The sequence below is a fragment of the Oryctolagus cuniculus genome, chromosome 7 (genome assembly GCF_051225735.1).
Source record: "Oryctolagus cuniculus isolate XC-2025 breed Fujian yellow rabbit chromosome 7, ASM5122573v1, whole genome shotgun sequence".
NCBI lineage: Eukaryota > Metazoa > Chordata > Mammalia > Lagomorpha > Leporidae > Oryctolagus > Oryctolagus cuniculus.
In genome coordinates, this window is record NC_142873.1 from 48,610,641 (window position 1) to 48,637,116 (window position 26,476).

General features: G+C 49.6%; 4 protein-coding genes and 1 long non-coding RNA gene across 8 annotated transcripts; 3 read left to right on the forward strand and 2 right to left on the reverse strand.

Annotated features, from left to right (window-relative positions):
• Positions 1–5: 5 nt before the first annotated feature.
• Positions 6–8,975, forward strand: LOC108177676 (uncharacterized). 4 transcript variants are annotated; one of them, XR_007924291.3, is made up of 4 exons: positions 6–87; positions 863–998; positions 3,213–3,280; positions 4,258–5,129. It is a non-coding gene; the product is annotated as an uncharacterized LOC108177676 (long non-coding RNA). The 4 variants fall into 4 exon arrangements; XR_016210640.1 differs by lacking the exon at positions 4,258–5,129 and adding an exon at positions 8,417–8,975 and having other exon boundaries at positions 46–504; XR_007924290.3 differs by having other exon boundaries at positions 46–504.
• A 205-nt stretch (positions 8,976–9,180) lies between these two features.
• Positions 9,181–11,674, forward strand: H2AC21 (H2A clustered histone 21). Its single transcript, XM_089300013.1, has one exon. The coding sequence runs from the start codon at positions 10,673–10,675 to the stop codon at positions 11,063–11,065; it is 393 nt and encodes a 130-aa protein (XP_089156139.1). The 5' UTR covers positions 9,181–10,672; the 3' UTR covers positions 11,066–11,674.
• On the reverse strand, positions 11,177–11,870 carry LOC100357913 (histone H2A type 2-C). Its single transcript, XM_002715370.6, has one exon. It carries the CDS (start codon positions 11,868–11,870, stop codon positions 11,226–11,228), a length of 645 nt encoding a protein of 214 aa, XP_002715416.5. The 3' UTR covers positions 11,177–11,225.
• Positions 11,811–14,028, forward strand: LOC100351672 (histone H2B type 2-E). The gene has a single exon (XM_008264504.4). The coding sequence runs from the start codon at positions 11,950–11,952 to the stop codon at positions 12,328–12,330; it is 381 nt and encodes a 126-aa protein (XP_008262726.1). The 5' UTR covers positions 11,811–11,949; the 3' UTR covers positions 12,331–14,028.
• Positions 14,029–22,327: 8,299 nt separating this feature from the next.
• LOC103350067 (histone H3) lies at positions 22,328–26,389 on the reverse strand. Its single transcript, XM_089300015.1, has one exon. It carries the CDS (start codon positions 25,684–25,686, stop codon positions 25,276–25,278), a length of 411 nt encoding a protein of 136 aa, XP_089156141.1. The 5' UTR covers positions 25,687–26,389; the 3' UTR covers positions 22,328–25,275.
• Positions 26,390–26,476: the final 87 nt, after the last annotated feature.

Here is a 26,476-nt window from a genome sequence, read left to right on the forward strand (position 1 = left end):
GAATTGTAGTCTCCGACATCTTCCCCCGCCTCCCCACCCCGCCCCGCCCCGGGAGGAACCCGAGCAAAGAAAAAAGGATTTCCCGCGGTGAGAGTATGCGATGTATTTTATTGCCAACAGATCTTGTGGATCAACAAGCCCAACTCCTTTATTTTACATACAAGAGAACGGAAGTCTGTTCCATTTATTGAGTACACGATTGCTGTGTGCCGGAATAATGTTGGACCAATGCTGGGGCGTAGACCAGGCCCTGGCCTAGTTTACAGAATCCTGAAGAAGATGGACAAATGAGAGGGCGGCTGCCATACCAAGTGCTAAGTGTTCTGATGAAACGAAGCAAGGGAAGCTAAGCAGGCGCGTCCTTCAGAAGTGGGGGTGGGGTCGCAGGCCCAGCACACTTCCAGGAGGAGATTTAGGGGAGCAGAGCTGGAGAGATGGCACGAGAGATGGCACGAGAGATCGCCTTTCCCTTGCAGCCAGGCTGGGGTAGCTCCACGTGCACAGGTCAGGAGGAGGGAACTTTGAAGTTCCTTCCAGAGCCGTTACTGTGGGTCTGTAGGGAGCAGGCCCAGGGAGCAGCGATGTTGGGGAGAGGGCAGTCTTTTGGGTGGGCCCATGCGGGCCTTGTCGCATGATTTTATCTAAGCCCAGGAGCAGTGGGGAGCCACAGAGGGTTTTAAGCACGGGTGCAGGAAGATTAGTTTTTTTTACAAGATGAAATATAACTTTCAAATTTATTTAATTTTGTTTTGTATCCTTAATATTTTACATATTTATGTGCCTTCTCAGTATTGCTCCCCAACTTCTTATTTATTATTTTTTAAAGATATTAATTTTTTGATTTTTTTTCTTTATTTCAAAGGCAGTTAGAGAGAAGAGGAGAGAAACAGAGAGAGGGAGAAACATACGTGAGTTCACTCCCCAAATGGCTGCAACAGCTGGGGTGGGGCTGGGCCAGGCTGAAACCAGGATCAAGGAGCTTCTTCCAGGTCTCCGAGGTGGGTGCAGGGCTACTTTTCCAGGCACATTAATAGGGGGCTGTATCGGAAGTGGAGCAGCTGGGACTAGAACCGGCGCCTATATCGGCAGAGGCTTAACCTGCTACGCCACAACACCATCCCCCAAGTTCGTATTTTGGAAAATTTCAAGCACAAAAAAGCTGAATAGTCCAAAACAATGCCATCTAACTTCCATGAAATTCACCACTTTTAATTTATATATTATATACTTATATGTTTAATCACTTCATATGTAGGTTTTTTTTTTTTTTTTTTGACAAGCAGAGTGGACAGTGAGAGAGAGAGACAAAGAGAAAGGTCTTCCTTTTGCCGTTGGTTCACCCTCCAATGGCCGCTGCAGCTGGCGCACCGCGCTGATCCGATGGCAGGAGCCAGGTACTTATCCTGGTCTCCCATGGGGTGCAGGGCCCAAGGACTTGGGCCATCCTCCACTGCACTCCCGGGCCACAGCAGAGAGCTGGCCTGGAAGAGGGGCAACCGGGACAGAATCTGGCGCCCCGACCGGGACTAGAACCCGGTGTGCCAGCACCGCAAGGCAGAGGATTAGCCTATTGAGCCACAGCGCCGGCTTTCATATGTAGTTTTAAGATGCATTTATATACTTTTTCAGCTGAGCAATTTGAAAATAAGTTGCAGATGGATGACATTTCATTGCTAAGTTCTCCAACATGTATTTCCTAAGAACAAGGATATTCTATGTAAACACAATACCTTTATCATATTCAAGAAGTTTAACATATAATAACACAATATTTTCCCTAGCCTTTTAAAAAATTTAAAACTTCAAGAAAGTTTGCAAGACTAGTACAATGAGCGACTCATTTACCTTCTGGTCAGTTACCTTGATTTATTGATAACATTTTGCCCGACTTGCTCTTCAATATGTACGTATGTGTGTAATAGCAGTAATAATAAATATTTTTGCTGAATGACTTGAGTTAGGGGCAATTTTTTTTTATATTTTTAAGTTAAAATTGTTTGGGAGGTAGCAGGGTGGGAGCATCCCCTATTCTCTAGTTTATTCCCCAAATGCCCACAATGGCTGGAGTTGCTGGGATTGGGTAAAGCGGGAGCTGGGATTCAATCCAGCTCTCCCACACTGGTGGCAGGGACCCAACTGCTTGAGTCATTACTTGTTGCATCCTAGGCTTGCCTTAGCAAGAAGCTGCAATTGGAAGCCAGAGCTTGGACTGAAACCCAGGTACTCTAATATGGGACACTTATTCCTACTCCGTCCATGTGTGAAATTCTTTACATTTCTCTGCTATGTATTTTCAACATATATCTCTAAGAGCAAGGACATTTTCCTGTATAACCACAATGCCATTTTCACAGCTAAGACATTTGATATTCATACAGTATTACTAAGATAGAGTCAATATTCAAGTTTCCCCACTGGCCTCTATTTTCTGCCATGGTTTGAATATGTCTCTTCAAAATTAATGTTGAAGGGCCGCGCTGTAGCGCAGTGGGTTAAAGCCCTGGCCTGAAGCGTCAGTTTCCCATATGGGTGCCAGTTCTAGTCCTGGCTGCTCCTCTTCCAATCCAGCTCTCTGTTATAGCCTGGAAAGCAGTGGAAGATGGCCCAAGTCCTTGTGCCCCTGCACCCCCGTGGGAGACCCCGGAAGAAGCTCCTGGCTCCTGGCTTTGGATCGGTGCAGCTCCGGCCATTGAGGCCATCTGGGGAGTGAGCCAGCAGATGGAAGACTTCGCCCTCTGTCTCTACCTCTCTCTGTGACTCTGTCTTTCAAAAAAAATAAAATAAATCTTTAAAAATAACAAAAAAAAACCCAAATTAATATTGAAACATAATCACCATTGTATTGGTTTTAAGGGGTGGGACCTGTAGGAAATGATTAGACCCTGAGGGCTGTGTTTTCATGAGTAGATTAGTGCCTTATAAAAGGGCTTGATGGGGCAAGTTTATCCCTTCTGCCCTGTGTCTGGGTGGCACCATTTATGAGGAACTGGCTTTCACTAGATCCTGAACCTGCTAGTGGTTTGATCTTGGACTTACCAGCTTCCAGAACTGTGAGAATACATCTCTGTTCTTTGTAAGCTACCCAGTCTGTGGTATTTTGTTATAGAAGCACAAATGGGCTATGACAGTGCCCTTTATAAAGTTTAATTTTCAGAAATACAATCAGGGATCATGTATTGCATCCAGCTGACATTAAATTTTATTTTTCAAAGAGCATTGGCTGCAGTGTGGAGAATGGATTGCAGAGGAAACAACCATGGAAACAGAGACCAGTTGGGAGGTTAGTGAAGCAGCGTCGGTGAGAGATGCTGGCTTGGACCAAGGTGAAGGGAGTGGTGAGGGAAAAAAATTGTGGCTACAAGATATACTTGTATATTAGGAAAGTAAAATCCATAGGATGTAGTAATAGGTTAACTATGGGAAAGGGATTTTCAAGAAAAATTGCCAGGTTTGTGCATCTGAAGTTACAAAAATAGTAAATAATTTCTATATATCTTTCATATTGATACTCAAATTACTCAAATATTAACATTTTATCAGGTTTACTATGTATCTACCTACATATATAGTTTTTCCTGAACCATTTAAAAGTTTCAAAGATAAAACTCATTACCTCTAAATCACAAGTGATGATTAATTTTATGTTTCCGCTTGCTTGAGATATGAGTGCCCAGCTATTTTGCCAAACATATTCTTTTTTTTTTTTTTTTTTTTGACAGGCAGAGTGGACAGTGTGAGAGAGAAACAGAGAGAAAGGTCCTCCCTTTGCCGTTGGTTCACCCTCCAAAGGCCGCCACGGCCGGCTCGCTGTGGCCGGTGCACCGCGCTGATCTGGCAGGAGCCAGGTGCTTCTCCTGGTCTCCCATGCGGGTGCAGGGACCAAGCACCTGGGCCATCCTCCACTGCACTCCCAGCCCACAGCAGAGAGCTGGCCTGGAAGAGGGGCAACCGGGACAGAATCCGGCGCCCCGACCGGGACTAGAACCCGGTGTGCCAGTGACGCAAGGCGGAGGATTAGCCTATTGAGCCGCGGCGCTGGCCACCAAACATATTCTTGGTGTTTTAAATGCAATTAGGGCTAAGTAAAGCAAATTGCTCTCCCTAATGTGAGTGGGCCTCATCCAATCAGTTCAATAGAACAAAAAGTCTGACCCTCTTCTGGATAAGAGAGACTTCCTCCTGTTCAGTTGTCTTGGGACTGGACCATTGGCTTTTTCCTGCTTTCAGTCTCAAAACTGAAGCACTGCCTTCTCCTAGGTCTTGAACCTGGCCTCTGGACTGGAAGTGCACCATTCTCAGGCCCTGGACTTGAACTGGAGCTATACCACCCACTCTCCTGGGTCACCAGCTTGCCAATTCACCCTGAAGATCTTGGGAAACTTGGGCCTTGCTATCCTCCATTATCAAAGAGCTAATTCCTTAGAATCAACCAATCTAGTATCACCTATTGATTCCGCTTCTCTGGAGAACCTTGACTAATATATATTTATATACATGTGCTTCTGAAAATAAAAAGGAATTTTTTCCCAATTATTCCCCGGAATATAATTGTTATACTGTGGAAATTAACATGGTTATAGTATTATTATTTAATCTACAGACCTTACTCAGAATTTTCCAACTGTTCCATTCATGTCTCATACATGAAGTGAAAACAAATTAAGCTACCTCTTGTATAATCAAACAAAACAAACACCACTAAACACTAATCTGTAACATCAGGTTGGGATGCTTGACAAAGTACTTAGTGTTTCTCCTTATGATGATTACCTCAATATTTTTTCATTAAAAAATTAGTTTATGGGGCTGGTGTCATGGTATAGTGGGTAAACTGTCGTTTGTGATGCCAGCATCCCATATGGGCACCGCTTAGAGACCAGGCTGCTCCACTTCTGATCCAGCTCCCTGCTAATGTACCTGGGAAAGCAGTGGAGGATGGTCCAAGGGCTTGGGCCCCTGTACCTGCGTGGGGAACCTGGATGAAGCTCCTGGCTTCTGCCTGGCTCAGCCTTAGCCATTTTGTGGCCATCTGGGGAGTGAACCAGTGGATGGAAGATCTCTCACTCTGTCTCTCTCTCTCTTGCTGTAACTCTGACTTTCAAATAAATAAATAAATATTTTAAACTTTGTTCTTGTTGAGGTCTAATTTACCCATAAGTAATTTACAAATCTTATAGGTACAGCTTCATCTTGCGTAAGTACACCTATATGTATCATGAGTCATCCACATCCGTGGCAGTAATTTGTTCATTGAATTGGCGTTGTGAAGGACAGTGCACAGATCCTACTGCATTCTTGTGTACACATTTTGTTGGAGATGAACGTTCATTTCTGTTTGCTTATATCCAGAAGTGGAATTACTGGGCTGTAGGATAAACCCAATGTTTATTTTTACAATGACAAATTCATCCAAAGAAGCTTTGGGATACCCCTGCTTTGTTGGTGGCAGGTACCATTCATAATGTCTGACATTTATCAACTCTTTTAATTCTTATAATAGCCCCATAAAGTAGTTACGGTTATCACCCTTGCTTCACATGAGGAAGCAGAGACTCTTAGAGGTTAGCTAACTTGCCCCTGGTCTCAGATCTGGAAAACAACCCAGAGAGTCAGGCTTCAGGCCTTAATCAGGGCTCTTGACTTCTCCAGAGAAACAGAACCACAGGACAGACAGGGAGCTAGAGAGGTGCAAAGACAGGAGATCTGTTAGGAGGACTCGGCTCATAAGCTTGTGGAGGCTGGGCAGCCCCATGATCTGCGGGCTGGAGAACCAGGAATGCCAGTGGTGTTTTACAGTCTAAACCCAAAGGCCTGAGACCCAGGGAAGCCAAGAGTGTAACTGTGGATCGGAGCCTGCAGGCCTAAGAACCGAGCTGATGCCGAGAGGCCCGACCCAAGTCTGAAGGCCCAAGACCCAGGAGTGCGATGTCCATGGGCACGAGAATGAGTCTGTCCTGCCCTTGTCTTTTTGGTCTTTGCTAAGGCCCATAATGGACTGGATGGTGCCCACCAGCATTGGTGGTGGTGGTGGGTCCTCTTTTCTCAGCCAATTCAGATGCTAATTTGGAAATACCCTGGCAGGTACACCGGGAAATAATGTTTTATTGCCTATTTGGCTCAGTCAAGTTGACACATAACATTAACCATCACAGTCTCCTAATCTGGCTTTGGGATCTCGAAGGTTCCTGCCTATTTACTGGGTTCTTTACATTTATTTGAACAAGTCTGTTGCGTCATGGTATATTATTTTTATTTAATTGATGAGCTTCTATTGTATGTTCCATCGTTCTATCTGCCACAGTGTACTATTTATGGTGGGCACTTGCGGAACAGTAGTTGACTAAAGAGAAATATTTTAGGAAAGAAAATGCTGATTTCCTAAGAGTATAGTCTTCATACCAGATACATTTAGTTAACCTGTTAAGAGCCAGACCGAAGGAATCAAGAGCTACTGCTTAAAGAATTCAAGGAAGAGATGGTCTCTGCCTTGAAATAGTTATGGAAAGGAGTGAGAGCAACATCAGAGCAGAATGGAAATGCTGTCGGCAGATGTGCACAGAGATGGGCCGCATCACGGCTGTGTGCAAAGAGTGAGGCATCCTGAAGCGAGGGGTGTCTGGGATGAAACTGGACCAGTGAAGATTTTGCTAGGTCGGGAGAAGGATGACGCAGTAGAGGCAGCCACGTGTGTAGTGGCAGGGGGCTGTGCAGAGGTCTTACTCCTCCTGTGAACGGTGTGCATCTCAGCCTGGAGGGGGTGGGGTGGCGAGGGGAAATGAGAAGTGGGATGGTGTGGGAATTGTAGTCAGGAGCTGCAGTGCAAAACAAATGTTTAACCAAATTGCCTGGGAAGAAACTCAGTTGCCTATGGTGAAAAATCCCAGAGGCAGTAAAGGAAATAAGATCCAGCCTGTTTGTCTGCGATGGCGTATGCTTTTACAAATGGCCTGCTCTATTTCATTTTATAATAGTCTGGAAAGAGTGCTGGGAAAGGAGCTCTGGGGAGCAGTATATACTAATTGAGTCTGTATAATCTGTAGGGTATTTGCCCATTTAGACCTATCTAATGAAGTTTGGTTTGGAGTCTAAAGTATTAAATCTAATTCTCTCTCTCTCTCTCTCTCTCTCTCGAAGAAAGCAAGTCTGGATAAGTGACTTCATTAAGCCTAAAATAGAATTAGTGAAGAGTATATTCTTTGAGTCAAGCAGACTTTGTTACTAATCATGTCTTTTTTTAAAAATTTTATTTACGTATTTAAAAGGCAGAATTAGAGAGAGGGAGAGAGAAGGAGAGATAGAGAGGTCTTCCAATTGCTGGTTCACTCCCCAAATGGCTGCAATGGTCGGCCAGGGCTTGGCCAGGTCAAAATCTGGAGCCAGGAACTCCATCCAGGTCTCTCACATGGGTGACAGGAGCCCAAACACTCGGACCATCTGCTGCTTTCCCAGGCACATTAGCAAGGAGCTGGATGAGAAGCAGAGCAGCTGAGACATGAACTGGCGCCCATATAGGATGCGGGCATGGTGGGCAGTGGCTTCACATAGAGTGCCACAGCCACGTCTTAATCAGCTGCTGTGTGACCTTTGGCAAATGCCTTAATCCTACTGAGCCTCAGTTCCTTTTCTGTGAAACAGTTATATCTGCTTTGTAACACAGGCCTTGTTACTTAGTAAGCTGCAGCAAATCTCCTTTCCCTTCACTCTTCCTCACAGCACAGAGCACCAAAATAGACAAACAAAACAGAGCTCAAATAGAAAGGGAGGGGGCCACTGTTGTGGCACAGCAACTTAAGCTTCTGACTGCAACATGGGCATCCCATATGGGTGCTGCTTCCAGTCCTGGTGCCTCCACTTCTGATCCAGCTCTCTGCTAATGGCCTAGGAAAGCAGCAGATGGGCCGAGGGCTTGGATCCCTGCACCCACAAGGGAGACTCGGAGGAAGCTCCTGGCTCCCCTGCACCCACAAGGGAGACTTGGAGGAAGCTCCTGGCTCCTGGCTTCAGTCTGGCCCAGCCCCAGCTGCTGTGGCTGTTCTGGGAGTGAACCAGCAGATGGAAGATCTCTTTATCTCTCTCCCTCTGTCTCTGTAACTCTGCCTTTCAAATATCAAATAGATAACATAAATCTTTTTTTTTTTTTTTTTTTTTTTTTTAGAGAGAGAGAGAGAAAGGGTGGTCATCAGCCTCTCAAGCATGGCCTCTTAGGGTACCACCGTTGTGATGGGGTCCCTGTTACCTGGGTTTTATTCTCAGCCTGGTAGGGCTGAAAAGTTGACATTATTAGTAATTGCCTAGCTTCTTGGGGAGGAATCCACACTAATAGAATACTCAGGAAATAAATTACTGATTCAGAATGCAAATTCATTGACTTCTGGTGATTGATGTATCTTCCCATAACTGTCTCTCCCCGTTTCAGGCTCATGTTTTTATCTTGGAGTAGAATAAGCAGAAAGTTGTTCACTGAGCACAGACTCTGAGCTCTGCAGAGAGTTCACCCAGGCCTTGAGAAAAGGCTGTTACTGTGGGCATCTCAAGCAGCTCAAGCCTTTGTGGCTACAAGACACACACTCCGGACTGGACAAACAGCGTATTCCTCCTATAACTGCCTGCAAGACCCACACTTTCCTGCTAACATACTCATCTTTTCAAATGATATAATCAACTGGGTTTGACTTGTTTCAGTTATAGTCTACTATTGAGGGAACACCCTCAACACCTTTGACTGGACCTTGGTGGTCCCCAAATCTATGCCTGCATTCTTACCAGGGGTAATCTCCACAGATGGCTGGTACTGACTGATTTAACTCACATTTAACTCAGACCTTGCCAGATTCTCTCCATGTTCTGGAGATATTTCATCACAGACTTCTCCGTACTAGCCTCCATGACCTGTACACTCAATGCCCAACAGCACACACGCAACGCATGCTGGTTGAATAAAGGTGAGGATACCAAAGAGAGCTTCAGAAAAAGTCTTCAAGGCCAGAATTTAAGTGTGTCCTTTTGTCCAAAGCATTCCACCTCCTGCCCTTATAGGCTCCTAAGGAAAGAATGAAAACAGAGTCGGGGGTGTAGAGCTCCCTGAGATGGGAGCAGGAGACAGAGGGGCTTTCAGGAGGGAAGCAGGGGCAGGTGGAGGGCGCCTGCCGGTCTGTGGAGCCTGACAGCCTGTGGAGCCTCATGGCCAAGTTCCAAGAGGGTGGTGAAGCAGATGAGGGAAGCAAGAAAAAATGGCCGAGGAAGTTACAGTAAAGACATGCTGTTGAGATGAAGGGAAGAGTAGAGTAGGTCCTAGATGTTGGTATAATTCAGAGCAAGAGGGAGGGGTTGTTTGCATGAGTTTGCTGTTTGGATAGGCGGCAGTTGAGTTTTTTGTTCTTTAGATTTATTTTTGTTAATTTGAAACACAGAATTACAGAGAGAGAAGTCTTCCATATGCTGGTTCACTCCCCCAAATAGCTGTAATTGCCAGAGCTGAGCTGATGCGAAGCCAGAAGCCAGGAGGAGCTTCTTCTGGGTCTCCCACGTGGGTGCAGGGGCCCAAGGACTTGGGCCATCCTCTGCTGCTTTCCCAGGTGCATTAGTAGGGAGCTGATGGGCAGTGGAGCAGCCAGGACTTGAACTGCCGCCCGTTTGGGATGATGGCGCTGCTTGCAGGCCGGGGCTTTAACGCGCCAGGCCACAGCGTCAGCCTCATGAAGTTGAGTCGGAGGTGCTTGCTGGGACCAACAGGGCGAAGCATCCATGAAGCAGACAGAAGGGACTGAGCATTTGAAACAAACTAGTGCGTTAGTTGAAACGGGGAAAATGTCGGGAAGAGTGGCCTGGGGATAGGCAGAGCAGAGTCAAAGCAGAATCGCGTTTTTAGAGATGGCAGAGGAATAGGCCCAGGACAAGCGAAGCCAGAGAGGTAAGAAACGTGTGTGTGTGTGTGTGTGTGTGTGTGTGTGTGGTGGGTGGGTGGGGCACATGTTGAACGCCTAGGGGACGAATTCTAAGGCGGCCTAGGACGCCTCCTGGAGGTCACGAGCAGGACGGCAGACCAATTCTGCCCGTTAGCCAAACCCGATTCCGAGGGGCACAGGTGGGTGGCGAGGGGCACAGGTGGGTGGCGGAGGGAGGGCGAAGCCACTCTGAGGCCAGCGGCTGCACTGAGCTGACAGGAGACAGCCGTAATAATGTTTACCGAGAGAGTCTGGCTGTGACACGGCAGGAAGGGCGGGCCTCGGTCATTAGGCCTCAGGGGACACTCGGTTTCACAACCCGGTACCTTGCGAGGGAGGGCTTTCCCTCTGAGAGTCCTTTGGGGGTCTTTTATGGAGTTCCATTACCCTAATGTGGAGTAAAAGAAACCCCACATGTTGCCACTCAGTGAAAAAGAAAGCATTTAAAAAAAAAAAAAACCTTCTCTCTTTAAAAATCCTGGCATGCAAATAAGGGGCTTTAATGTGGCTCTCAGCGATTGGTAGGTAGATACAAAAGCCGTCATTTCCTCGCAGCCGCAGGATGCAAACCGAAAGGCCGAGTGCCGCTTTCCTATTGGCTGCCGCTCTCGGCCAATAAAACTGCCTCCCTTCACCCCTCCTGGTAGCTCTTATAAATTACATCAAATTGCCTATCCTTTCCATAGCCTCTCCTAGAAAAACAAGCTGAAATCAGGTTTTTAGCCGTCATGTCTGGACGCGGAAAGCAAGGCGGCAAGGCGCGCGCCAAGGCCAAGTCGCGGTCATCGCGCGCCGGGCTGCAGTTCCCCGTGGGCCGGGTGCACCGGCTGCTGCGCAAGGGCAACTACGCCGAGCGCGTCGGCGCCGGCGCCCCGGTGTACCTGGCGGCCGTGCTCGAGTACCTGACGGCCGAGATCCTGGAGCTGGCGGGCAACGCGGCGCGCGACAACAAGAAGACGCGCATCATCCCGCGCCACCTGCAGCTGGCCGTGAGAAATGACGAGGAGCTCAACAAGTTACTCGGGGGTGTCACCATCGCGCAGGGCGGCGTGCTGCCCAACATCCAGGCCGTGCTGCTCCCCAAGAAGACGGAGAGCCACAAGCCTGGCAAGAGCAAGTGATTGATTAGGCGTGACACCACTCCCGTCCACCCAAAAGGCTCTTTTAAGAGCCACCACAGTGTCAAGCGGAGGGCTGATAACAAGCAGCGCGTTAGCTCTTTCTTTGACAACTTGGGTGGCTCTAAAAAGAGCCTTTGGTCTTTGGTTCAGGTCGTCAAATTTATTTGCTTTTGGCTTTGTGGCTTTCGGTTTTCTTTGGCAGCAGCACAGCCTGGATGTTGGGCAGCACGCCGCCCTGCGCGATCGTCACCTTGCCCAGCAGCTTGTTGAGCTCCTCGTCGTTGCGGATGGCCAGCTGCAGGTGGCGCGGGATGATGCGCGTCTTCTTGTTGTCGCGCGCCGCGTTGCCCGCCAGCTCCAGGATCTCGGCCGTCAGGTACTCGAGCACGGCCGCCATGTAGACGGGCGCGCCGGCGCCGACGCGCTCGGCGTAGTTGCCCTTGCGCAGCAGCCGGTGCACCCGGCCCACGGGGAACTGCAGCCCGGCGCGCGACGACCGCGACTTGGCCTTGGCGCGGGCCTTGCCTCCTTGCTTGCCACGACCAGACATAGTTAAGAAAAAGAAACCAAACCCAGCTAGGGCGCAGAACCTCGCAACAAAACAAGATTGAAAGGAACCCACGAAGAAAGCCTTTATAAGCTTCCCTGGGGGTGGGGTCAGGAACGAGCTTCTCATTGGTCCTAATGTGGCTTCAGAAACAGCCAATAAAGTCGAGCTGTTGTCATTACGCAGGCTTTTACCGAAAACGCAACTTTCCTGCACGGACCAATGGAAACGAAAGCCATTTTGATTCCTAATTTGCATAAGATGGTTATAAGAGGATCAGGCCCGCCCATCCTCTTATTCCTTTTCCCCGCTGTATCGCGTTGGTGTGGTGTTTACCATGCCCGAGCCAGCCAAGTCCGCGCCCGCGCCCAAGAAGGGCTCCAAGAAAGCTGTCACCAAGGCGCAGAAGAAAGACGGCAAGAAGCGCAAACGCAGCCGCAAGGAGAGCTACTCCATCTACGTGTACAAGGTGCTCAAGCAAGTGCACCCCGACACCGGCATCTCGTCCAAGGCCATGGGCATCATGAACTCGTTCGTCAACGACATCTTCGAGCGCATCGCCGGCGAGGCGTCGCGCCTGGCGCACTACAACAAGCGCTCGACCATCACGTCCCGGGAGATCCAGACGGCTGTGCGCCTGCTGCTGCCCGGCGAGCTGGCCAAGCACGCCGTGTCCGAGGGCACCAAGGCTGTCACCAAGTACACCAGCTCCAAGTGAGGCCCTGCCGTGCCGCTAACCCACAAAGGCTCTTTTCAGAGCCACCCATCTGATCGGGAAAGAGCCGTGTTCACATAACGTCCCCCCTTAGTCCCTTCGCACAAGTAAGTTACTGCAGCCCAGACGTAGTGGGGGTGGAGTACTTGGCATTCTCTAAGACGTTCCGACCCCGAGGTTCTCGGCGCGTGATTGGACTTGCGTTGAGTGCCAAGTGCGTCTTCACTCCTAACAGCGGCGATGGCCCTCCCCTACCCCTCTGCGTTGCGGCAGTGGCCGGGCGGCTTTGTTACACACGCTGGGCCGTCTTAAACTCGAGTGGCTGATTGCAGCTATTGGTTTAGGAAGACTGCAGGACACAAGTAGGCGCGTCCGGCGGCCGCTGTGTACAGCAGCAGCTTAGCACCGAAAGCGGCGGGGTGGCCAGCTCGGCGCGGGGAGGGCTCGGCCTGCGGGCCTGCGGGCCTGCGGGTGACCGGTGCTGTGCTCTGGGGCGGAGCCCGCGCCGCTGAGGGTCAGACTTTTCCTGATTGGGCGGCATGAATATTCAAAATTCGCGCCACTCGAGAATTCTTAAAGACTTTGTTTTCCGCCTCTGACGTTGTAGCTTGGAGAGTCCTAGGATTCCTTAAGTCCGTAAATAATTTTTGCATTTAATGCTCTGTGCTGGGAAGCCTGCCCCAGGTCACTGCAAGACACGGGTGGTTTAGCTCGGGGATTAAAAACCGCTGCCAGCGGCATCCGCTCAGGAGCCTGCCCTTTGGCCCTGTCTGTTGTGTGTTTTCATCTTCGTCCACGCAGCTGGCTGAAATTCGCTGGCTCATTTGCTTTCTCGTTAATGGTCTTTCTTCAAACCGGGACAAAGGCCCTGCTGGCCTGCTTTTCCTCCGTATCTTCAGCGCCCATCAGTGCCTGGCACGTAGCGGACACAAACGGCTTGAAGTGATATCGGACACAAACGGCTTGAACTGATATCTACGGATTCGTTTTTCTATCCCGCCAATTTCGTAATCGCTTCCTTGGTGGGGGGTGGGCGCTGTTTATTTCCATCAGATGTGAAGATACGATGAAGATGGAAACGTTTTTGTAGCTCCTTGACCAAATATGTCGTTAATCACCTCGGTGCAACTGCTTTGGGGCGGGTGAGGGGTGGGGGGAGGCCTGGTGCCAAGATTTTTTTTTTTTTTTTTGCATCGGGAGGAGTCGGGAGTAGCGGGTCTTCCCCGCAGGCTACCCGCTTTAGGGTGACCCGTTTTAGGTTTCCGTTCAATTGAGAGCAGTGGTCAGCGAGAAGAGCCTTCACCCTCTGTTCACACTGGGAGGAGCTTTCAGTTCATCCCCACCAACCCGGCTGCTTTTTCAGGAGGCCCTAACAAGCAGAGCAGACAGAGCTGCAAGATCCCTCACACAGCGAGCGCTGCTTTTGTCTTCTGCGATGTGATCACAGGTGTATTTTGGTCGTATCTGATGCAATTACGCAATACCGAATCTTCCTGTCCGAGCCTTGATGGTGCCAGGGGAGGTCCTGAGTGTTCAGTAACTGGACTCTGCTCAGGGCTCCTGGAGTTGATTGCAAGGGTTTTGTGAACCCAGATGTGCTCCACATAGCAAATCATAGGCTGAGATCTCGAGCCTGCTGCGCGTGTGCTTTCAAATCTGTGTAGATGCTGTGTTATTAATAAAGTGCCCAACTCATTTTAAGGCTTTGCTATATCCTTTTATCGGCCATATATGAAGTGAAATTGACAGGGACAGTCACCACTGGGTACATGTGTGGAAAGGCTGGAGAAGGAATATTTAGAAGCTGTCAGCCAAACTTTTACCCCAGATGGGCAATGGGGCTGAACCAGGCTGTCACAAGGCTTTCCGCAGTCCTTGCAAAATACGTGAGCATGAAGAAGAAGCACTACAAACAACGCGGAAGACATACAGTCCTTAACCAAGGTGGGCTAACACCGACTGACACTTAACATGTGTTCCCGATTCATGCACAACATTCACTCATTCTCACAAGAGCCTCCTAAAGTAGGTAGACTTGTCATCTCCCACTGGACAGGGAGGGAAACTGAGCCACAGAGCGGCCTTTCCTCAGAAACTCACCGGAGAAAAAGCTCCTTGTTTAGTGCTAAAAGGATGTAAGAAAGCAGGGCTGCTCTCTGAGAACCTGGACTCCTCCCTGGATTAGGGGGGAAATAGCTGTGCTTTAAAATAAAGAAAAAAAAAAGCCACCTGCTTTATCGTCTTCAGAATGCGACCTGGATGTGAATCTGGGCGTGGTGGGGGCTGGCAGTCCCCATTCCAGAGGCCGCAGCTCACTCAGGTCAGCTTGTCCCCACAGAGTGGGCAGTTCTGCACTCCCCCTTGGGCATGGTCACTGGGGAGGCAGCGATGGTGAGAAGGGAAGGCAGTCTGGAGGAGTCATCGCGGATGAGATTGCTCTCCTAAACAACCTCTGACCATTTCTCTCTCCTGCCCAGAGGCCTTTCAGCATGTGCTTACCTTGGGCTAGGCAACAGTGATTGTACTTACTGAATGCCTGACCATGAGCGTTCATCCGATTCCCTGCTAAATGACTTACAGGCACTGCCCCACAGAGTCTTCATAGCTGCCTTACAGAGACAGGTTCCATGGTTAACAGCCTTATTCTACAGATGAAAGAAACAGACTTAGAAAGCATAACTCCTCCAGAATCATTCAGCAAGTGCCTGGAACTGCAGTGCAATGCACACCCCTTAAAGCCTGGTTTCAGCATCTATCATCTGCCTCTCAGTTCTTGCACAGGTCTGTCTCCCACTGTTCTACCATGGGGGTTTTCTGCTCTAGTCAAAATGGTCTGTTTACCTCCTGCTGAACCTGCTGGCTTTTTCCCAGGTCTGGCTCGGCCAGAGTTTGCTTTCCAGTCAAGGCCATACCTTTTAAGATCCAGCTCAAATACCATTTTGTAACTCACTTTTTTTTTTTTTTTTTTTTGGACAGGCAGAGTGGACAGTGAGAGAGAGTGAGAGAGACAGAGAGAAAGGTCTTCCTTTGCCCTTGGTTCACCTTCCAATGACCACCGCGGCCAGCCCGCTGCGGCCGGCACACTGTGCTGATCCGAAGGCAGGAGCCAGGTGCTTCTGGTCTCCCATGGGGTACAGGGCCAAGCACTTGGGCCATCCTCCACTGTACTCCCTGGCCACAGCAGAGAGCTGGCCTGGAAGAGGGGCAACCGGGGCAGAATCCGGCGCCCCGACTGGGACTAGAACCCGGTGTGCCGGCACCGTAAGGCAGGGATTAGCCTATTGAGCCACGGTGCCGGCCTTGTAACTCACTTTTCTGTCAGCCAACAACTTTATTGTGAAATTGGCATGCAATAAACTCTGTGTATTTAAATTACAATGTGCTAAGTTTTGAAAGCATCGCCACAATAAAAATAAAGAGCATGTCCATCATCCCCCAAGTTTCCTACAATCCTTCCCTTCTGTCTCCTCCACCAATGTTCTTCTTTGCTCCATCCCCATCCTCAGGCAACCATTGTTACTTTGTAGATGGTGTGCGCTTTCTGTATTTTATATAAATGGAAGCACACACTGTATTCTTTGTGTCTGCCTGCATTTACTCAGCACTATTGAGGTTCATTCATACTGCTACAGGTCTCCTAATTCATTTCTTTATTTTTCTTTCTGAGTAGCATTCCGTTGTAGGGTCACACTGGTTATAACCCAGTCACCTTTTGATGGACAACTGTGTTTTTGCTAGTGCTTTCTCCACTTTTTAATGCAGTCTAACTTTGGCATGTTGGTTTCACAGACGAGTGTATACACAAATGCCTATTCTATTCTAGTGCGAGATAAGGTTTCACCTCTTCCCCTGGCTCAAAATCACTCTAACCCATTCTCTGTTCTGCTGTGAAAATCATCTTTGACAGCCAGATTCAACCCCATCACTTACCTGGCTCACAAACATCCCGTGGCTGGCTTCACAGCATCAGCATGGCCTTCAAAAAATAATAAAATATAGTAAAATGAAAGTGTGAAACTTCAGTAGCAATGCCTATATCTTATCTGGCTTCACAGTGTGGGCTGGGAAGTCTTGTGCCTTTAAGAGGGAGACTCTTGAATCCCCAACGTGGCTCATCAGTGATCAGGGAGTAAGCTCTGGAGTTCTGTCTGCATTTCAGAGACTGACCCTTCACTGAGAGAATGTCTCTCTGACTGATGCGACCAAGTTTGATGGTTCATTTAATATATGTGAGTGAAGAGTGTATTTACTAATTGTATTAATGCTTATTACCTATTAATACTGTTTTAAATTTTGTTTACTTATGTATTTTTATTTGAAGAGCAGAAAGATACATATGTACACACACCCACACCCACCCACCCACACCACACGCATGCACACACACAGAGCTTCCATCTGGTGGTGCACTCCACAAATGCCTACAACAGCTGGGACTGGGCCAGGTTGATCAAGAGCCAGAAACTCAATCCAGGTCTCTCATGTGGTTGGGGGGACCCAAGTACTTAAGCCATCACTTGCTACCTCCCAGGATGCACATGAGCAGGCAGCTGGAATCAGGAGTAGAGCCAGGACTTGAATCCCGGTACTATGAAATGGGATGTGGGGGTCCCAAGTGGCATCTTAATGACCGTGTGCCTGCGTGGGGTGTAATCTTTTTTGTGTAGTTTAGTAATAACTCAAAATTCCCTTTTATATGTACACACAAAACAAAAACCCCAAAATGAAAAACTTTAAGATAAAGTGCTTGTCTAGTGATGCTTAACAATCTAAAGAATTATCTTTTAAATTCTTGATAATTGAGAAATTCAAACATATACACAGATGGCACTGGGTGCATTGTCTAGCTTCAACAATGATCCACTCAACCATTCTGCAGCATTTTGAAGGCAATCCCAGGCAACATGTGATTTGTTTTCTTTTTTTTTTAAGTTATTTATTTGAAAGGCAGTTATAGAGGGAGGGAGGGAGGAAGGGAGAGAGGAGAGAGAGAGAGAGAGAGAGAGAGATCCTCCATCTGCTGGTTCATTCCCCAAATGGCTACAACAGCCTGGAGCTTCTTCTGGATCTCCCAACGAATGCAGCGGCCCAAGGACCTGGGCCATCTTCCACTGCTTTCCCAGGCCATAGCAGAGAGCAGGATTGGAAGTGGAGCAGCCGGGACTCACTTGAACTGGTGTCCACAGGGATGCTGGCACAGCAGGCGGCAGCTTTACCTGCCTCATGTGTCTTATCTTTTAAAAATACTTTGTCTTGGGTCTCGTGCTGTGGTGCATCAGAATAACGCCCTCGTCTGAGGCGCTGGCATCCCATATGGGCACCGGTTCGAGACCCGGCTGCTCCACTTCCAATCCAGCTCTCTGCTATGGCCTGGGAAAACAGTGGAAGATGGCCCAAGTCCTTGGGCCCCTGCACCCGCATGGGAGACCAGGAGGAAGCACCTGGCTCCTGACTTCGGATCGGCGCAGTTCCGGCTGTTGCGGCCAACTGGGGAGTGAACCAGCAGATGGAATACCTCTCTCTCTCTGCCTCTCCTCTCTCTGTGTAACTCTGACTTTCAAATAAATAAATATATATTTTTTAAAAAATGCTTTGTCTCTCCCCCTCTCTGTAACTCTGCCTCTTAAGTAAATAAATGAATCTTTAAACAAAATTACTTTGTTGTTTTGGGGCCAGTGCTGTGGTGCAGTAGGTTAATCCTCTGCCTGTGGGGCCAGCATCCCATATGGGTGCCGGTTCGAGTTCCGGCTGCTCCTCTTCCAATCCAGCTCCCTGCTATGGCCTGGGAAAGCAGTAGAAGATGGCCCAAGTCCTTGGGGCCCTGTACCCGTGTGAGAGACCTAGAAGAAGCACCCAGAAGAAGCTCCTGGCTTCTGATTGGTGCAGTTCTGGCTGTTGTGGCCAACGGAAGGAAGACCTTTCTGTCTGTCTCTCCCTCTCACTGTCTATAACTCTACCTCTCTAATAAATAAATAAAATCTTAAAAAAAAATCTTTGTTTGGAAGCCAGTGTTGTGACGTAGCAGGTAAAGCTGCCACTGTCATCCCTTATGGGTACTGCTTTGAGACCAGGCTGCCCCTCTTCCAATCCAGTTCCCTGCGAATGCACCTGGGAAAGCAGTGGAAGATGGCTCAAGTACTTGGACTCCTGTACCTACATAGGAGGCCCGGAAGAAGCTCCTGGCTCCTGGCTTTGGATCGGCGCAGCTCTGGCCATTGCGGCCAATTGGAGAGTAAACCAGTAGATGGAAGACCTCTCTCTCTCTCTCTGCCTCTCCTTCTCTCTCTTTGTAACTCTGACTTTCAAATAAATAAATAGATCTTAAAAAAAATTACTTTGTTTGACTCTGAAGCCAAAAATCCAACATACAGTGATTGGTTGATATGTCATCTAACTGTAATGTTTCCTGTCCATCTCCTTTTCCTTGTAATTCCTTTGTTGAGGAAAATGGGTCTTTTCCAGCAGTGGAATGTAGACTTTGCTGACTGCTTCCCTCCCGCGTAGTGCATCATGGCCCTTTGTCCTCTCTCTCCTCTCAGTACTGGAGGCTTGTGTAGATTTGCATTCACTTTTCAACCCTGACAAGACTACTTCATGGGTGGTACTTTTTTTTTTTTTTTCCATCAGGAGACATAATGGCTACCTGTTTTGTGTTTCTGTTGTACTTCTTATTGATAGATAATTATTCATATTTATGATATAATATGATGTTTCAATACATATATGTTGTATAATAATTGATGAGAGGAGTTAGCATATCCATTGCTGCAAACATTTATCATTTCTCTGTAGTGAGAACATTAAAAATCTTAGCGTATCCTCTGCTACTATTGCTAACCACAGTCACCCCATTGTGTAGCAGAACACCGGAAGCTAATCCTTCTGTCTAACTCACATTGTGCCCACAGCCCACCCCTAGGTATCACTCCTTTCCACAGCCTCTGATAACCAGCATTCTATTCTCAACTTCTAAGACATCAACACTTTTGGACTCTACATATGAGTGAGATGTGTGGTATTTGTCTTTCTGTGCTGTGGGTACATCCATGTTGTTTCAAGTGACAGGATCTCAACCTTTCAATGGCTGAATAATATTCCACTAATGTATATAGAGCCCATGGTCTGTATCTGTTCATCTGTTGATGGACACCTGGGTGGATCTGATACCTTGGTTAATGTGAATAGTGCTGCAATAGACGTGGGAGTGCAGATGTCTCTGAAAGACTGATTTCTGGGATCGCCAGCAACTGCTTTTCTTTTTGTAATAATAGCAACTGCTGATTCTCAGTTTGTAATTAATTCATCAGTAATTATAAAATAATATTCTGTCACCCTTGTTCATATATGAGTATTAGCTAGAATATTTCAATAAAGAGAAGGTAGTAGTATTTTTAGCACTAGGTGTCTCAAGACAAATATGTCTATTAGGTGGCACTAAATTATTAGGGCTCCTTTTGGCATAAATAAGAGGATCTCTGTGTGTCAGTGCATCCCTAGGTATACTCTGGTGTGAAATAAAAGGTTTTTCTGGAATTTCACACAACTGGTAATAATGACTTCTCTTAAGGAAAACTTGATGGGACCAGAGGGAGGCTTTTACTTTTTCCTTTACATCTTTCAGTACTGTCTGAATCAATGTGCAGTCAAAAACACTGATAGTAGAATTTATATGGGCAACGGGATTATTAGTCATTAAAAAAAAAGTGGTGTGAAATAAAAATATTTTTGGTGAAAATAATGCATTTAAAAATACCCATCCTAGTGTCTGGCCAGCTAGTAAAACCTCAGCACAATTTAGTTAATTATGAAAACAGTTAAAGATTCCCCAGCAACGCAAATAGTAATCAACGTAAACAAACTATAACAGCAAGATCCTGAAAGTCCCTGGGGATTATGGGCTGGCCTGTGGGCCTGGGCCTCTACTATTCCCAATCCTATTACAACGTAATCACTTAAGGGGCCGGCACTGTGGCAGCAGCCCATGTGGGCGCTGGTTTGAGTCCTGGCTGTTTCACTTCCAATCCAGCTCTCTGCTATGGCCTGGGAAAGCAGTAGAGGATGGCCCAGGTAGGTCCTTAGGCCCCTGCACCTGCGTGGGAGACCTGGAAGATGTTCCAGGCTCCTGGCTTTGGATGGGCCCAGCTCCAGTCTTTGTGGCTATTTGGGGAGTGAACAAGCTAGATGGAAGACCCCTTCCCCCCTCCAACCTCTGCTTCTGAAACTCTGCCTTTCAAAGAAATACATAAATCTTAAAAAAAAAAAAAAAAAAAGCACGTAATCACTTAAAACTGTGAGCACCTACTCTGCAGGAGGCACTCTGGAGTGATCCCCTTCCCTTCCCTCCCCTCCCCTCCCCTCCCCTCCCTTCCCCTGCATCTGTCAACTTCATTAATGAGGCCTTGGTCACAGGTTTGGTCAGCAGACAGGCAGAGAGGGTGGTCAGGCTCTTTAAGGAAGGCTGGAAACAGGTGTGGATTGAGAACGGATAGGACCAGCCCTGGAGGGTGGGTGTGGTTCTTGAAAGTCAGGGGCACTATTTTGGAAAGGTTATTCTGACCTTGCAAGCTTTATTTTGACAGAGATGTGTGGGATAGATAGAAGAGGGGAGCCCAGCACCTGGAAGCTGGTGGGGAGGCAATTGTGCTGCCTGTGGTGGAGTCTTAGTCAAGAACAGGGAAAGAAGAGACTGGATAAGCAAAAGCCGTTTTGAATGAAGGAGGCAAAAGAATTATATTGACTGTTTTTAATTTTCTTTTAAAAATTTGTATTTGGAAGGCTGAGGAAGACACACACACACACACACACACACCTTCCCATCTGCTGGTTTATAGCTGGGGCTGGGCCAGGCCAAGCCAATGCCAGGAGCTGGGGACCCAGTCTAGGTCTCCCATGTGGGTAGTGGGAACCCAATAATCTGAGCTACTGCTCTCCAGGGTACACATTTTTTTTTTTTTTTAAGATTAGTTTATTTGAAAGTCAGAGTTACACAGAAAGAGAAGGAGAGGCAGAGAGAGAGTCTTCAGTCTTCTATCCATTGGCTGCAACGGCCGGAGCTGTGCCGATCCGAAGCTTGGAGCGAGAGCTTCTTCCGGGTCTCCCACGTGGGTGCAGGGGCCCAAGGACTTGGGCCATCTTCTACTGCTTTCCCAGGCCATAGCAGAGAGCTGGATTGGAAGAGGAGCAACCGGGACTAGAACTGTCGCCCATATGGGATGCCGGTGCTTCAGGCCAGGGTGTTAACCCGCTGTGCCACAGCACTGGCCTCAGCCAAGTAGTGTCTTAACCACTACTCCAGATGCCTGTGCCTATGTGAATTTTCTACTGATGTTTAATAAAGTATCACGGCCGGTGCCATGGCTCACTTGGTTAATCCTTCACCTGTGGTGCCGGCATCCCATATGGGCACTGGGTTCTAGTCCTGGTTGCTTCTCTTCCAGTCTAGTTCTCTGCTGTGGCCCAGGAAGGCAGTGGAGGATGGCCCAAGTGCTTGGGCCCCTGCACCCTCATGGGAGACCAGGAAGAAGCACCTGGCTCCTGGCTTTGGATCAGCGTATCTCTGGCTGTAGTGGCCATTTTGGGGGGTGAACCAATGGAAGGAAGACCTTTCTTTCAGTCTCTCTCTCTCACTGTCTAACTCTTATCTGTCAAATAAAAAAAAAAGTATCAGGTTTAGTAGCTTGGACAGTACTCATTTATTATCTCATAGTTTTTGTAGGTCTGGGCAGGGCCTCAGTTGGATTGCTTCGAATCTAACAGGACTGAAATGAAGGTGTGCAACAGACTGACTGCCTTGTCATTCGCTCTCTGGACAGGGAGTTCAAATATCACTTCCTAGAGGACAGCTTTCTCGATTTGTGCCGCTGGCACTGACCCTTCCGTCTCAGCAGCCAGAGCTTAGCCTGCATTTTTCTCGGCCATCTGTCCATGTTGTCCCCTTCCCATAACCACAGACATCAGGTTGTGTATGTGTGTGCACAGAGATTCAGAGAAATATTAAGACTTTTAAAATCAGAAGAGGATTTTTATTGTCTTCTTTGCAGTTTTCTCTAGCCAATATTTTTCAAACTCTAGGCTGCAATCCGTTAGTGGGTTACAAAATGAATTTATGAGACTTGGCAGATTTCACCTTTTCTTTCATTTCACCCTTTTGTAAGAAGCAGAAGAGAAAATAGCAGGGTACATCACAAATAGTATTATTTTATGACACTGTTGTAACTTACATGTTTGTGTGTATGTGACCAGGAGGTGACGTACAATGGATTTTTCTGGCTATGGGTTGATTTCAGGTGGGGTCTATTGTACATATAGTGATAAGACTGTAGGCATCATCTTCTCCTGACACACTGAATCTCATCTGATAAGAAAAGCCAAGCACAAAACCTTGGTTCTAATTCCACCTTGGCCACTTTGTAGCTGAGTAACCTATGTTCTTAGTGTCTCATCTTCACCGGAAATTTCCTTATCTGTAAAACTGGAGGCAGAAAAGCTCTTTCTCCTTTCCAAGGTTGTTTTGGATTCAAAGGAGAGGACATCCGTGAAAGCCTTGTCTGGGTCATGAGGCGCCCAGGAACCCAATTATTTTTCCTGCCTCGGCCACACAGTCCAGATAAATCTCTAGATGCCAATTACCTAGAGATGCGATGACTTACCCGTTGTTTTCCTTTGTGTGTATCTTATTTTCCACCATATGACTGCACTATTCCCAAAGGGAAGATCTAGGCTCCATATTCAACACATGCTTATTGTAATATTAACGAAGTGGCTGGTAATTATTAATTGCCTTGTTGGGACTCTTCTCTAAGTACTTTGTATGGACTGTATTCATCTTAAGGCTTCCCTATATTAACCATAAGAGGTATGCACATTTCTTGTTTCCATCTGACACAGACTGAGACACTGAGCCCCTGTTCTAGCGCTGTGTCTATTCTCTCCCAGCTTTTCCCAGGTAGGTAGGTGGAGGGAGGCCACAGTCCACTGGTGGCCTGGACAAACCATGGTGGACCACAAGTGGGCCCAGTCCAATTCAATCACCTTCAGACGCCATAGTTGGATCAGTCCATGACTTTGGCACTTAAATGTTTTTAGGGGTTGGGGAGCCAAATCCTGTTTAAATATGGCACTCAGGTTCTTCAGTTGTTCACATCTGTAAAGTCCCGCTGCTATATACGGTAACATACTCGCAAATTCCAGGACTAGGATGCAGGTATATTTGGGGTACTATCGCTCTGGCTACAACTGTTTACCTCTCACTAAAGCATGTTCCTTCGAAGCTGATCATATTGAGGGGGTTGCTGGTGGTGGACTCTGTCCTCAGCCAAGGCCACTGGAAGCACACTAATCGTGAGCCTTAGCCGCTGTGGGCCAGGGCAGTTACCTGTTTCCTTCTGGGACAGTCTTGAGCAGTCTTGAGAAGTTCCTTCCAGAACCCAGGCTAGACTGGCTCCTGCCTGGCCTGCAGATTCCTGAGAAGTCCCCGAATGCTGGGAGAGGCCTGGGGACCCTGCACTTTTGAGCAAGAATTCAAGTCAGAGGACTGGGATCCTTTCCCAGGCATTTCCTGATCACCTGCTACACACTGGGCACACAAACGCCTACGCCTTCAGGCGCTCCCTCAGTGTCTAGCGATAAAAGGGAGGATTACTGGAGGAACTACCTGAGAACGCTGAGCAAGTGGCAGGCTGAGCGGTGCGCCCGCGACAGGCAGGCCCCTGCACAGAACAGTGTCTGGGGAGTTAAGGGTGTTGGGCAGAGCCCGGACAAACTTGTGCAGCTGGGCTAACACTCTCAGCTTCCTAAGGAGCATTTGGAACATCCATCTACTTGCTTAGCGGGGTGGCAGTTACAAATAAAAACATGAAACAAAACATGGTGAGTAGTCACCGAGCTGTGAACACCAGTCATCATTTCTGAACTTCAGAGTGCAACACGGTGCTGGGATGCCAACTGGGCCTCTTGGGACAACTCTGCCGGTGGTCCTTACACGACCCCTTCCTCAGCTGGCCTCTGTCCGGCAACACAACCATCTGCATTTCGGCTCCTGCTTCTAACCGGCCTGTGAACAATAAGGCCAAATCCCCAGGAGCGCCGGAGGTACTAAAAAGAAGCGGTGGCCGGCGCCGCGGCTCACTAGGCTAATCCTCCGCCTAGCGGCGCCGGCACACCGGGTTCTAGTCCCGGTCGGGGCGCCGGATTCTGTCCCGGTTGCCCCTCTTCCAGGCCAGCCCTCTGCTGTGGCCAGGGAGTGCAGTGGAGGATGGCCCAGGTGCTTGGGCCCTGCACCCCATGGGAGACCAGGAAAAGCACCTGGCTCCTGGCTCCTGCCATCGGATCAGCGCGGTGCGCCGGCTGCAGTGCGCCGGCCGTGGCGGCCATTGGAGGGTGAACCAACGGCAAAGGAAGACCTTTCTCTCTGTCTCTCTCTCTCACTGTCCACTCTGCCTGTCAAAAAAAAAAAAAAAAAAAAAAAAAAAAAAAAGAAGCGGTAAGCAGAGCCAACAGTCTCAGACCGGAAATCCGCAGCACGGGACCAGGCATCTCCAAGTGGACCGGAAGAATGGGGCGGAGCCGAGGCGGACATCCCAAAGCCGAAGCCGCGGTAGAGCGAGAGGCCGTTCCCGCGCACACGGGCGCGTCCCCGACAGCGAGCCCCGCGCGCACTCCGGGCGGCCGTTACCGCCCAGGACAGGGCGCGAGCGGGCGCAAACCGCCGTGCCAGGGACAGCGGCGACAAACGGGCCGAGGCCACAGGCGGTAGCGCGAGCCCCAGCGCCTTTAAACGGCTGCCAGGGGGAGACCCGGGCCCGAAGCCATCGCTCTCCACCCCACCCGACCGCACCCGACCGCCGGGGCCCCGGGGACGGAGCGCACAGCTGCTTTCTCGTGGTACGTGGGTGGCTCTGAAAAGAGCCTTTGGGCCGAGGATGGAAACCGGACACGAGAGCGCGCTGCTTAAGCCCGCTCTCCGCGGATGCGGCGGGCCAGCTGGATGTCTTTGGGCATGATGGTGACGCGCTTGGCGTGGATGGCGCACAGGTTCGTGTCCTCGAACAGGCCCACCAGGTAGGCCTCGCTCGCCTCCTGCAGCGCCATGACGGCCGAGCTCTGGAAGCGCAGGTCCGTCTTGAAGTCCTGCGCGATCTCGCGCACCAGCCGCTGGAACGGCAGCTTGCGGATCAGCAGCTCGGTCGACTTCTGGTAGCGCCGGATCTCGCGCAGCGCCACGGTGCCCGGCCGGTAGCGGTGCGGCTTCTTGACGCCGCCCGTGGCCGGCGCGCTCTTGCGGGCCGCCTTGGTGGCCAGCTGCTTGCGGGGCGCCTTGCCGCCCGTCGACTTGCGCGCCGTCTGCTTCGTGCGAGCCATGCTCCCCCACCTGCGACTTCGCTCACCGGCGCGCCGACACTGTCTCGAGCCGGCCGGCCGCCGCCGCGCGCTTTATAGGCGCCGTCTCTGCCCGATTGGGCGGCAGGACTTCAAAGTCCCCGCGCTGCTCGCTCATTGGCGACGACGTCACGCGCCCCGGCACCGCCCACTAGCTCCGGCAGAGGCCCTCTGCCCGCCCCGCCCCAGGCTGTCCGTTGGCCTCAAGTTTGCCCGCAGCGCCTTCCCGGGTTCTCTCTGGGTGCACGTCCGCTCCTGGCCCCCGCCCAGCCGACTGGCGGTTTAAGGCTGCGCGCCGGCCCCGCCGCTCAGAGGGCTATCCCCGTGGGCGCTGCGCGGGCCGAGTGGGAGCTCAACCTCGCGTGTGTTCCTAGCCCGCGGGCCGCCTCGCTGCGTGCCCAGGGTCTCGCGTCCTCCGAGTCGGCCCTGAGCAGGCCAGCACCCACCTGTGGGCAGGGGCAGCTGCCCGTCCCCAGGGCGCAGGACTGGGGCGGGGCCGAGAGGGCGGTTCCGTAATAGAGCCCCCCCCCCCCCCCCCCCCCCCGCTCCCAACGCCCGGGGAAGGTATCCTTCCCTTCGACAGAGGCTGGGGTGGGGGTTACGTCTCTATCACACTAAGCACGGGGGTGTCCGGCGGGAGCCGCAGTTGCCGGCCGAACTCGCGGAGGCCGCTCTCCCGGCGACGGCGAGCCCCGCCTACGGGGGTGGGTCGAGGCCGGACAGCGTATGCACCTCACTCCCACCCCCCCCCCCCCAGCTCCCTTCCCCACGA